This window comes from Phyllostomus hastatus, unplaced genomic scaffold (genome assembly GCF_019186645.2).
Source record: "Phyllostomus hastatus isolate PE091 unplaced genomic scaffold, TTU_PhHast_1.1 phas_scaffold_78, whole genome shotgun sequence".
Taxonomy (NCBI): domain Eukaryota; kingdom Metazoa; phylum Chordata; class Mammalia; order Chiroptera; family Phyllostomidae; genus Phyllostomus; species Phyllostomus hastatus.
The window spans coordinates 110,934,576-110,947,758 of NW_025334041.1; the positions used below are offsets into that span (position 1 = coordinate 110,934,576).

Below are 13,183 nucleotides of genomic sequence, written 5' to 3' on the forward strand. Positions count from 1 at the left end.
TTAGTAAATAATATAACGGATCAAGGTGGTCAATTCCAGTTTATACTCCCACCATTTGCCTCTGAGTAATGCTCGCTACTGTTGTTCTATTTAAGTTTAGTGATTCTGGTGGGTATGTATAGTCTCTCATAGTTTTATTCCCTGGTTGCTAATGGACTTATTATTTTCCAGACTTTAGAAAAATATGAACCTACTTAGTCTCTTTATAGCAACATGAAAATAATTTCAAAGTTGTGTAAAAATTAGAATGGCTGGCTGCATTATGACTAAGGTAATTTATTAAATATATGATCACTTGAAATATGAGGCTCAATTTCTCTTATTTCTGTTTTCTTTCTGTCCACACTCGTAAGAGGAGTCTGTTGCTAAGTGGCATTTCAGTTCTCCGCCCCATGTTGCTCCATTGCTGAGCAGGCAGAGGAGCACTCCTGCAGCAGCCCAGGCCGGGAGACGAGACTCTGCCACAAGGGGCTGGGGGACCCTGCGCTGGTGGCCCTGTGTCTGGGTCTCAGTTGTTAACTCTGAGAAAAGGGAGTTGGACGAGTGATTTGTAAGCCCTTCCAGCCCTAATATTCTAGAATTAAGTAATTTTTAACTTAAAATATTTACGGTGCCAAAACTAAACTCTTTATAAAGAGACTTTTATAATTTGGATTTTTCTGCATACCCCAAGTTTCTGTGACAAGAAGCAATATTTATGGTAGAGAATGTTACATCTTTCATAAATTAAAAATTCTTAGTACCGTTGTCATGAGATTATTTGGCTTTTGTTTTCCTTGTTTAATATATTTTTGTTTCTTTGTCTAGCACATAGATTTTCCCATTCCGTGTCCACTTAGAATGTTTGAAATGCTGGTCGTTCCTGAGCAGGAGTACCCGTTAGTTTGTGTCGGTGTCAGCAGGGGCCGAGACTTCAACCAGGTGGTTCGATTTGAAACAGTCAATCCAAACTCTACCTCTTCATGGTTTACAGAATCAGGTTTGTGATTCTTATTGAATTATTAAGGCCAATACATATACTGGACTTACAAATAATAAATTTATTTTATCTCTCATTACGAAAAATAAATGTATTTTATATATATAATCTTTTTCAATTATGCATAAAAATCCCACCTTCAATAACTTATTAAACTAAAAAAAGGAAAATGACTTGCTTTAAGACAGTCATTTGTTGACACTTTTAGGTGGTTCATAATCTTGAAGGTGCATCAGAATAGACTGGGGGCTTGTTGAAATGCATTGCCAAGCCCTGGCGGGGTGGCTCAGTTGGTTGAAGCATTATCCTGTACTCCAAAAGGTTATGGGTTCGATCCCAGGTCAGGGCACATAACTAGGTTGCAGGTTCAATCCCCTGTTGGGGCACATGGGGGAGGCAACTGATCATTGTTTTTCACATCCATGTTTCTCACTCTCTCTCCCTCTCTCCCTCCCCCCACCACCTTTCCAAAATCAGTAAACATACCTACCAGTGAGGATTTAGAAAAACACACTCCTTGCTGGGCTCCATGCCCAGAGATTTTCATTCACTAGATCTGGAGTAGAGCCTGAGAATTTTCATTTTTATAAGTTCCCAAGTGATGCTGATGATGTTAATATAAGGACTACACTTTGAGAACCACACATGCACAAACCGCAGACTAGTAGAAAAGCTGACTTAAATAAAAGGAAAATTTTATAAAATACAGTTTATTTTCTACTCTTATCATGGATACACCAGTGCTGTCCAGAACTTGAATTAATTTTTTTAATGATTTGTAATTAGGATACAGGTTATCGGTAAGGCACTACTCGCAAAGTATTTTAGGGTTCTTGAAAATAATGCTTTAACATAATTTCCTTAAAAATTGATTTACATTGCCCAATTGCATAGCAGATCCTTTCTTCATAGCTAGTATCCTAGGAAATATTTCTAGTTGATGAGCTTTTTGAAGAAATTTGCTTACAATTTTGAAACCTTCAATTGTGTTGTTGCAATCAGTATACCATGGCAAAACTTGAGTTTTGTAGTAAATAAATCTGATTAAACTTTCACACTGGAAAAGAAAAACATGACTCTAAAGGTCCTCTTATCTCTATTTTACAAGCACTGTGATTGTTATGAAGCTTCTTTTGCTTTTTTTACCCCCCTTTAATAATGACATAATACCCTGTTTTACTGAAAATAGACAATGGCCACCTTAGAAGGCAATTTTTAAAGGTCTTGCAAAGGCCCTCTGTCAGAGTCTTTGGCTATTTGGGGAAATGTTAAGGAACCAATATACCAAAGTATTGATTAGTTTAGGAGTTTGATGGAAGGCTGGAAGCGAGTTCATAAAAAGAAAAAAAATAAGAGACTGAGGTTTTTTGGCATTGAGGAAAAATGATCACACACATCCACAAAAGCCTGGAGACCATTAGATGGCTTTCTGAAGCCAGGATTGGAAAGAGCTCCCCTTGGCTGCTCCAAAACCTGTGTGCCGTGTTCTCCCTTAAAAACCCATCCTCCTTTTCTAATCTCTTTCTTCCTGTTCCACAGGGAGGGGATGTTGGTCGGTTAGTATTATATTATTGACTAAGGTTTTTTAAAGGTTTTTTCAGAGATTGGAATCTCTAGGTGATTCCAATATTTGAAAACTAATTGTTATAAGCAATTGGTAAAACCTCAGTTTTCTGGGTTTTCTATATGGTAATGCCAGCCTGGCTTCTTAAATTGAGGAGAGCTGTATGGACATGTTCAGATTCTTAATCTCCACCAAATGTGTGAGCTGCAGATGTGGCTGGCCTGATTTGCAGGAGGCCTATTCCACATGCTTTCAGCCCTGGTTAGTTTCCGAAGTCCTGGGTCTGCATACACGTGAAAGCTGAGATACAGCAGTCCTTGAATGTCCGAGGCTTCTAAGTACTGTTGGAAGCAGAAGAAAAGCAAGGTGGACTATAGATCAGACCCTCTCTCCAGGAAATCCGAGACCAGGAAGAACGGCCCGTTGTGCAGCAGTTTCATTCTGAAGTTCTTACGAAGCTTGGGGTGTCCTGCTTTTCACTTGGTGGGAAATCAGATCATTGGAACATTTTTAGTTTGTAAGAACTTTGCTAAATCATTCTAAAAATAAAAATATATGCCTCTTTGCGTTTTGGTAGTACTTCATTATTTTTTAAATACTTCAGGGTTTTTGTATTTCAGTTTTTTTAAACTCATTTATACTCAGTAATTTGTTCAATTCACTGATTCTTTCAGTAAATACTGCATGTGCTAGGCACTGCCATGTAATGATAGCTTGGCCTTCTGAGCTTAAAATCACAAAATTAGTTATAACAGTAATATAGATTAGACTCCTAATTTCACATATGAATAAAAATAATTACATCACCTAAAGCAATGACTATAGTTAATACTCCACTGAGCACTCACATAGTTTAGCTCTTGCATCAGAGTTTGAACACAAACAGCCTGGCTCAACCACTACATATGTGTAGCTAAAAATATAAATTCATTTTAAATTCAGTGGCGCTCAGAATTCCTTTTTTTGTAATGTCCTGTGTTCTAATAATTACTCTTTTCTGTAAGTTCATTGAGTTTGTTTGTGTTACAGATACGCCACAGACGAGTGTTACTCATGTAACCCAACTGGAGAGAGATACCATTCTTGTATGCTTAGACTGTAAGTTTTTATTTATATACATCTTATTTTAATAAGATTTCTCTTAACATAGTTTCTGAGTGACTTTTTTTCTCTTTCCAGGTTGTATAAAAATAGTAAATCTCCAAGGAAGATTAAAATCTAGCAGAAAATTATCATCAGAACTCACTTTTGATTTCCAGATTGAATCAATAGGCAAGTCAAAGTTTTATATTTGTTGTTTGATTGGATTATTAGCTGCTTAAAATCATTTATCTGACAATTTTTCAAAATTATAAATATATTACTGCAGATTCATTTTTTAAAATATAGGATATAATGGATATGAGGTCAATATCAGTCTTCATTTTTACACTTTCTCTAACTGTGATACAATCTAAATAATGTTATCTTTACATATTTTGTACTTGCAAAAAGTACTTACTTTCCATAACATAGTTATGAAGTTCCATTTCCTCTAGATTCCTGTAGCTTTTTTCCTCTAAGCACTTTAAAATTTAGTACTTGGAGTACTCTTGTATTTTTGGCTTCTGTCTGATGATCAGAGAGTTTTAAGTAGTATATGGAATTACCTTCCTACCATTCTTACATTTTGTTTGACAAGTTTTTCCTGAAAGGGAATTTCTTACAAAATTAGTACTCTAAAGTGATTACGTTCAGGAAAACTAAGGTGAAGTGATCGTATATGAGATAGTGCTAGGGAAAACGAATGACAGCGAACTCAGTGCTTAACTAAACATGATATTTGCTTGTAGGTATGTTGGCAGAAGGTAGGGCCAAGTACAGATACTTCATTTGTCTCTTCCTGGTTCTATTTTTACTCCTCCAACTAGAACATCTCTCCCAGCAAGCACATGCTGGTGATAATGTAAGTTTTAGGGGACATCTGCTCAAGATGTTAAAATGTAGTCCATACTCAAAAACACAGAGCCAGGATTCAAAATAGGATACATTTTTTAAATCAAATTTCTATAACAAACATTTTTAGTGAAATTTTTTGCCAAAAAGATTAATGAATAAGATCTATATAATATTTTGTTTATTTCAAAGGTAAAGATGCCATATAAATATGGAGTGGCTGACATTGGTTATTAGTTGAAATTTTGCTATGCGAGACGGAGAGGGATGAAATGGTGTTTGGCAGTTGAACTTTTGTACTATTGACAGTAACTGAGCTGTTCTTGTCTGCTAGTTTGCCTACAAGACAGTGTGCTAGCTTTCTGGAAACATGGAATGCAAGGTAGAAGTTTTAGATCTAATGAGGTAAGTCATCTTAAACATTGCATCCATTAAATGGTCATGAAACATCAAAGAGTTTTATTTAACTTTAGGAAATTTCTAATTACTGTATTTTTCGGGCTGTAAGACACCCCCCCCCGCCCCTCCCCCATTTGGGAGGGAAAATGGTTGTTAATGCTGCTGTTGAGTTCTGTTTACATTTACATTGGTGAAATATTATGTTATTTATGTTATTAAGTATTTTACCACATTTTTTGCTTCAAATTTTTTTTCCTATTTTCATCCTCTAAAACCCAGGTGTGTCTTATGGTCTGAAAAATATGGTAATACAAGGAATATTTGATGTGCTAACTTTATTATTATTTACAGCATTAGTCTAGTGATAAAATTAATAGCACATACTCTATAGCCACCTCTCTTTCCCCATTCACACGGACAGTTTTAGTGCCTGTCTTAATGCACTTCCAGATAATCACCCTTCCATTCAGAACAAGAACTTCCTAGTGCTGCTAAAAGTGAGCCGACTGTGATTTCCTCTTGGCTTTCCCACCATCACCTGGAACAAGAGTGCTGATGCTGGCGCTCTAGGTCTTGAGACATCTTTCTACTTTGTCCTTCAGTTTTTCAGTATTTCAGTATTGCTTATAGCAAAGGTTTCTACATTTCTATTGAAGCCTCCTTGCCTCCAATTTCTGTTAGTTACCCTTATTCACTTGACATTTATAAGATTCTATGCTTCTTTCCCCTTTTTATTTTTGAATATTTTATTTATTTATTTATTTTTAGAGAAAGAGAGGGGAAGGGAAAGAGATAGAGAGGGAGAGAAATATCCATGTGTGAGAGAAACATTGGTTGCCTCTCACACGCCCCCAACTGGGGACCCACCCAGCAACCCAAGCATGTGCCCTGACCAGGAATCGAACCAGTGACCTTTCAGATCACAGGCCAGCGTTCAGTCCAGGGAACCACACAAGCCAGGGTGCTCCTTTCTTTAACCTTTTTACCTTTTATTAACCTTTAGCTGTATAGTCTGAGTCCTTCCTACCTTAATTGAACTCCAGGAATAATTGAACTCCAAGTCATGAGACATATTCGATTTAGTTCAACATTTACAGCGGAGAGTGCTGGGGTTATAAACGTGAACAAGACGTCATACTTGCCCTCTGGAATGTTGTAGGCAAGTAACATCATCAAAAATTCTTTCAGTAACCCCCAAGCCTCAAACAAGGAAATAGCCCATTTATGTCCTGCACTGCCATTCATTACACTCAGGGCACATCTTCTAACAAAGTAAACAATCTAGCCTGGTGATCATGAATGAGCCTGGGTCCCGCAGTCACGACACCCGGGCTCACGTCTCAACTCACCTCATTGGTAACTATGTGGTCTTGGCAATATCACTTAACTTCCCTTAAGTTAAAGTGCCTATATTTTTTTATTTGTGAATTGAGGATAACAAAATAGTACTGACTTCATAGGTTTGTTAAGATCAAATGGAAGGTGTACACCTGAAACTAATATAAAACAATATTGAATGTCAACTGTGGTTGAATTTTTCATTTAAAAAAAAAGGTTAAATGAAAGGAAGCATATAATGTACTTGACATACTGCCTGGCCTATGTAAGAAATCAAGAAAGGTTGCTGCTAATATATATCTAGAAGTAATTCCCACAAGAGGGTCACTTCTCAGGAAGATACTTAAAAATTACCTGAGGGAATCAACCAGGGAGGTAAGAAGAGTCAACAGCTAATAAACACTAGGAAGAGAAAGAAAGGTTTCACAGGCAGAATACAGAGAGTGGTTTTAAAAAGAAGAGAAGAGTTTGTCCCCAAAAATCACCCAGTGGACTTTTTCAGATTACACAGGCAGCCCTTACTGAATGCAGTCCATAGTAAGCAAACCCCAAAATACCTTGAGATCGGCATGATCAGCCACTGTTACTGAAGTAACCATGTTATATTCCATATCCTTCAGGTGTGCTGGGATACAAAGAAAGTTAAGAATCACTGGCATTCTTATAATAACTAATTGTAGTGGGACTGATGGAATAAATTGAATTTCAAACAAATTGTTTCCTCAGCCTACCAAATTTTGGGGAGAATTTACTGCCATTGTAATTTGAAATGATTTCCATTCAGTAACCAGTAAATAGTGAATTTCTCTTTCTCCTGTAGACTTATTCTTAACTCCCCAGCTGGTGGCAGTGAGGATGTATTCCATGAGAAATGTTATTTCAGGAGACTGGGGGAGGGGTGGGAAAGCATCATCTGTGGAGCACTGACTTAGCTAGGCGTTATACCCACAATACTTAGTGAGAACATCGCAAGATACTACTGCAGGGCCGATATTTTCTGTCCCGTTTTGCAGAAGGCAAAACTGTTTGCAGCAAACTACATACCTTGTGCATTGTCACAGCTCACTGTATGTATGTAGCCTTTCAAGTAAAAGGACTGGATCCAAGTGGCTTGCTGTTAACATAACTGACAAAAGGTTTCTGATAAATAAAACAGATGAGGTTCTTTGCTTTTAAATTTTTCCCTTGACTTTTATAATTTAACAAGTAAATGATTTTCCTACTCTCACATTTTATGACTAATTGAAAGTTGGTCACATTTTTTCTAAACAAATTGATGCACCAATATGTTGAGTTAACAAATTCACAGTTGTGCAGGTATGTATTTCCATCATAGGAATTGTCTTTTCCATAGCACTGTAAATTAAATGGCCATATAAAATTTTGTATTTTTCAGAAATTAAATTTATATTTTAATTGAACAGGTAACACAAGAAATTTCAGACAGCACAAGAATTTTCAGACTGCTTGGATCTGACAGGTATGAAAGGGGTTGTATTAAATACACAGAGCTAAACAGTGTTTTATAAATCCAATATGGAACTAGTTTCTTCTTCAAGAGCATTGAAATTTCTACAGTAATGTAGTCAACATATTTTCCACACAATTAGAATTCACATGTCAAGGTTTTAAAGCCTTTGAGAAGTGCCTGCTCTTCCAAGAAACGGGAATGTATAGACCTGTCAGTAATAGTTTTGTATTACACATACTATCTAGACAGTTTCCAGTATGAGAAAGAAGAAATACTGTTTGGCAACAAGCAGAAACTTTTTTATTTAAGTGCCAAATAGGATTTTGGGATTCCATTCTGATTTACTTTCTGACTTTTGAACTACAAATTGTCTTTATAAATTTTAGTAAATTAGTAAGTTCCTCCAAGTTATCCTAAGAGAGGTGGGAAGTGGATGATAGCAAAACTAACTTCCCAGAGCTGAACCTGGCCCTTCGGTCTCGGTGACTCACCAGTGAGTTCTGTCCACAAACCAAATAAGCAGCATTTATAGAGGCATATAATGAAGAAGCAGTGGAAAATGTAAGCAAACATTAGTTTTCAAGAATAACTTTATTTTGTTATCTGTTTGTTTGTTTATTACTTTTAGGGTCGTGGTTTTGGAAAGTAGGCCAACTGATAACCCCACAGCACATAGCAATTTATACATCCTGGCAGGCCATGAAAACAGTTACTGAGAAACGGTGTGCTTTGACAGTCCACTCTAGCACGAGCGAGCACTGCCGCCGCAACGCTAATGGACGCTTGAAGCTGTACAAAGCTGCAGTCACCTGCCTTCACTTACTTGTAATTTATTGTGGCATGAGACGAGATGGGGAAATTTTTGTTTTAAGTGGTATGGATATATTTAGCATATTGAACCACACAAGTGCTTAATTCATTTGAAGTTATGTAATCTTTGTACATATAGGCAGTATTTTTCTGTGAAACTTCATATTGCTGAAGACATACACTAAGAATTTATGTAGATAATGTACTTTTACGGGATGTACAAGTAAGTGTCTTATCTGTAAATGTTGTAAATGTTGATGAAAATGCAAATGGGGTTAATATTTTAAGAATTCTTTAGTATACTTTTGGGTGTGACTATTACAAAACGGGATGCTGGCAATGAAACAGGACATTGAACACTATTGTATTTTTATTATATGTAATTTAGTAATATGGATATAAATCTTGTAACTTTTAAAATTATAATGGAGGCTGTAATCATTTTATAATCTTGTTTTTAATTTTAATGCAAGTACACTGGTTTATATTTGCACAAAGTATTGATATGTGATGTATCGAGTCACAAAAGGAAGCTGTGACGCTGTCAGTATGCATTTGGCTCCACAACATCTTTTTTAAATGTATTTGGATTGTTTTCTATGTGAAACAAACAGATTAACCACCTGTTGTAGTGACTGGTCTTTTTATATTTAAGCAGAATCCTGTAAGATTGCTTGTCTGTGCTTTAAAACCATACCTTTGAAAAAATTTGAAGTCACAGAATAGCGGTACCATGGTGTTACACTGCAGTTGTGTCTGAATTACAACGTGCACAAAGAATAAATTAGCATTATTAAAGAGTCCACACTAAACATTTCATATAATCACATTGAAGAACTAGAACATTCCATAGAGTGAAATGGTTCAAATTTCTAGTGGAATTCTTCATTTTGTTGGCCTTATTTTATGATGATTTTCATATTTTTTTTATTTAGAGTATTAACATATGGCCAAAATAATTTAGTTACTACCTCATATAAACAATATAATGGTTACTATACATCACAGGAACTTAGTTTTGGTTAAAGTCATTTTTGATTGCTTTTTTCCAATGGAATATGTATATACCAAGTTTTAGCAAAATGCACACTTTTGGCTGTTTTTTGGTATATGGTCTTTATATTTTAATGTGAGTATATACACTAAGAACAAACTAAATTGTGATTTATGGTCTTCATTTGTTTTAATTGATAATATTTTTAAATATGTTCCTGATTGTATATAGTGTAAAATAAACATGTTTTTTAACATGCTGTTGTACAGTAGCTTGTTACCTGGCTTAATCTATATATAGCAAAACTAAAATACATTGAGAAAAAAATTATAATTATATTCTGCATTAAAATCCTTCAGTATTCATTCTGCTTCCTCAGATTATCTCTTTTTTAATCTAAATTTCATAAGTAATATTCCGACATAAGAGAAAAAGGAAGTCTATTTGTAGAATCTTAAGCTTCCTGATTAGGAAAATCAGTTAAACATTCGTAGTCCTTTGGTTAGAATAGGTGTTGTTAAATGATATTCCTTAGCCCATTCGTACTCACCACCTGTTTTTGTAAATAAAGCTTCTATTAGAACATACCAGGTATACATTTATGTGTTGTCTGTGGCTGTTTTGGCACTACAGTGGCAGAGCTGAGTGGTCACACACACAAAAAAATGTATGGCCCACAGAGCCTAAAATACTCATCATCCGACCCTTTATAGAAAAAGTTTGCTGGCTCCTGGGTTAGGGAGGAAGGGAGAGCGTTAGGGACTACATAGAGTTCCGCAGGTGAGGAGAGGGGAAGATAGGTGGGAAGGACTGACTTGGAGGTCAGGAAGCACCATTTCTGTTCTTGCTAACGCCACTGCCTCTTGTGACCTTGGATAATTTACTTGACTCGGGAAGAGTTTTCTTATCTAGAAATGTAACTTCTAAATCATACAGATGTTAATAATCATAGCAGTTGTGTGCGTTTATTACTTTTCCCAAATTCACTGTGACCAATCTTAGCATTAATGTCTGTTTTGAAAGTGCATTTTTCCAGTATAACATCTTCAATTTGCTGAAAAACAGACTCAATGGATTTTTGAGAAATCAAGATTCCGTTCTCGGCATTTATTGACAAGGTTGTTGATCCTTTTACTGGGCAACTGTTTTTCCACGTCTCTAAGTCCTGTAAGTTAGAGAAAGGGTCACATCTCAACAAAATTTAGCCATGACATTTAACTGTCAAGCACTTACAGATATTTCCAGGAAATAAGGTATACAACTGGTCATATGTTACCTGTGGGCTTTAAAAAGATACAGAAACCCTAGAATCAATCTTTGGAGATGAGGCACAGTAACCTGTATTTTGATAAAGTTGTAAAAATAATTCTAATGTACAGCCCTGTATGAGAACCACTGGTCAACGCTAAATTTAAAATAGTGTTTCTGAGTGTGAGCCAACAACGGCATGCCTCCGAGGGACAGTCCTTAACGATGAGTGAAAAGAAAATGCAAGTTTGGAGTCTCCACCTAATAACTTTTGACCAAGGATTTTTATTCACTCAAAAGGAAGAGAGTCACTCAGATGTTTGAAACAATCAATTTTATCTCCATTAAAGTTCAGTTCAGTATTTTGATAGCTACTTTCATAGACCTTGGTGTTGAGAAGAATGAGATCAGTTGTTTCTGGGCCTGTTGGCATCATTCAGCTTGCAGGTATGTTGCTGATTTCAGTAGAGACCGAGAAATAAAGGACAGATACCAGTTTTTACTATTACTAGAAGAAAAGATGGAACTGTGTGCTGAACAAAACAATGGGTCCACACTAAGAGTATTTAAGGGGGTGTGATAACAATACTTACCCAATCCATGTATCTGTGGCAGGTACTAGTCTACATTCTTTACACAGATTCCCCCACTGAAGCCCCAGAACAGCCCAGTGAAGAAGGTATTGTTAATGCCATTTTACAGATGAGGAAACTGAAGCACAGAAAGTTTAAATAACTTGCCTAAGAATATAGCTGGTAAGTGGCAGAGTGAGGATTTGAACCTAGGCACTTACTATTATGCCAAACTATGTATTACACAGAATACATGCAGTATATCCACTCCCCTCTAAAGTACACCCTAACACTTTTTTATCCTGAAATTTATTTTCTCCAAGAGGGAATTGGACTTCAAGTTCTGATTTTCACTGTCTGCAACAGGAGAAATTCTTATTCTTTGCTTTCCTAAAAAGCATTTTCCTTGTTAAAGCATTTTGTTATGAAAACAAAAGGATTTGCATAAGATTAGCTTTACAGTTAAAGCTTATTAAGTCTAGCCCTACCTGGTGTAGCTCAGTGGATTGAGCACCAGCCTGCAAACCAAAGGGTTGCCAGTTCAGTTCCCAGTCAGGGCACATGTCTGGCCAGGTCCCCAGAAGAAGGTGTGTGAGAGGCAACCACACAGTGATGTTTCTCTCCCTCTCTTCCCCTCTGTCAAAAAAATAAATCTTTTCTTAAAAAAAAAAAAAACGCTTTATAAGTCTAGTTACAACTCGTTACAAAGACTTTTTTTTTTACTTTTGTGAGGTAATTATTTAACCAACACTTAATAATAATCCTTTACAGTGTATCCAGACACTACTGGTGCTGCCGAAAAGATGGAAAAGCTATCATTCCCAGTATTCAAATGGCATATTTGGATAAATAAATTTAAAGAGAGGTGCAAAAGGTTGTACCTAATTCTGTTTTGGGAAAAGGAAAACCTCTATAGAGAAAGTTAAACACAAACCGGGCTGTTAAGAAACGAAAGGAGTTTATCAAGTGCAGGGGAAAATCAGAGTAGGTACTGTAGACAGACGAAGACGTGCGAAAATGCTGTGTTAAGTGCAGCTGAGCTTAGGGTACATGGAGCAGGTAATGGCGTGAAGCTAGAGAACTAGGATGGGCCCAATTGCGAAGAGCTGCTTAGAAAAGTAGCTCTAGTAATCAATGGTTTTGGAAACTGCAGAGATAAAACAACGAGATGAAAAGAGGCCTTTGGGTTTGTATGTAAAGTTATCACTTATATCCTTACTGAAATTGTTCTACAGCAGGATAAGGCAGAAATGGTACAGAAATGGGTAGATGTGAGTTTATGCAAGTTTGAGTACTGTGGAAATATACGTGGCCTTGGAGGAGGAAGGAGATAAAGGTTGTTTCTAGTTTGATTTCTAAAGATAGGAGGAGATTGGAGCATATTTCTAAGCAAATGAAGAAAATGGAAAATTGTAGATGAGAAAAAGAGTCACCTCAGAAAAAAATGGAAATAGAGACATCCTAAATCTGGGCACGATGGAGAGCATTTTATCAAAGCGTGTACATGCTCATTAACAGCATTTTTAAGTTCGTCTTGGGAACAAGAAGGGTAAACTTTGCCTATATATATATATATATATATATATATATATATATATATTTCCGATTTGCCTCGTATAGCATTCATCACATTGTTTGCTCGACTTGCTCCCGCACTGGGTGTCAGACACGTCTCTTATTCTATCGGCCCAGAATACTAGTACAATGTTTGCTGAATTATGAAAATGGCCGCAAAATACCGCACCTAATTGCTGATTGTCACGGAAAAGCCTACGGAAGTTTGCTAAAAATTTATTTGGGAAATAAGGAAGGACCGAAGAGTAATGACTTATAATAGGGTCTGCCAAACTGAGCGTCTTTGCCCCGGTGTGAA

At 36.4% G+C, this 13,183-nt stretch overlaps 1 protein-coding gene across 4 annotated transcripts in view; it reads left to right on the top strand.

Annotated features, from left to right (window-relative positions):
• The window catches only part of MAP4K3 (mitogen-activated protein kinase kinase kinase kinase 3), a 124,734-nt gene extending 114,879 nt beyond the window's left edge, over positions 1–9,855 (top strand). For all 4 annotated transcript variants that reach the window (XM_045827407.1, XM_045827408.1, XM_045827409.1 and 1 more), the window contains 6 exons: positions 808–979; positions 3,573–3,641; positions 3,723–3,815; positions 4,813–4,883; positions 7,640–7,695; positions 8,315–9,855. In XM_045827407.1, the coding sequence (XP_045683363.1) occupies positions 808–979; positions 3,573–3,641; positions 3,723–3,815; positions 4,813–4,883; positions 7,640–7,695; positions 8,315–8,402 (549 nt within the window). In that variant the 3' untranslated portion in view covers positions 8,403–9,855. The remainder of the gene's footprint in view (positions 1–807; positions 980–3,572; positions 3,642–3,722; positions 3,816–4,812; positions 4,884–7,639; positions 7,696–8,314) is intronic.
• The last annotated feature ends 3,328 nt before the right edge of the window (positions 9,856–13,183 follow it).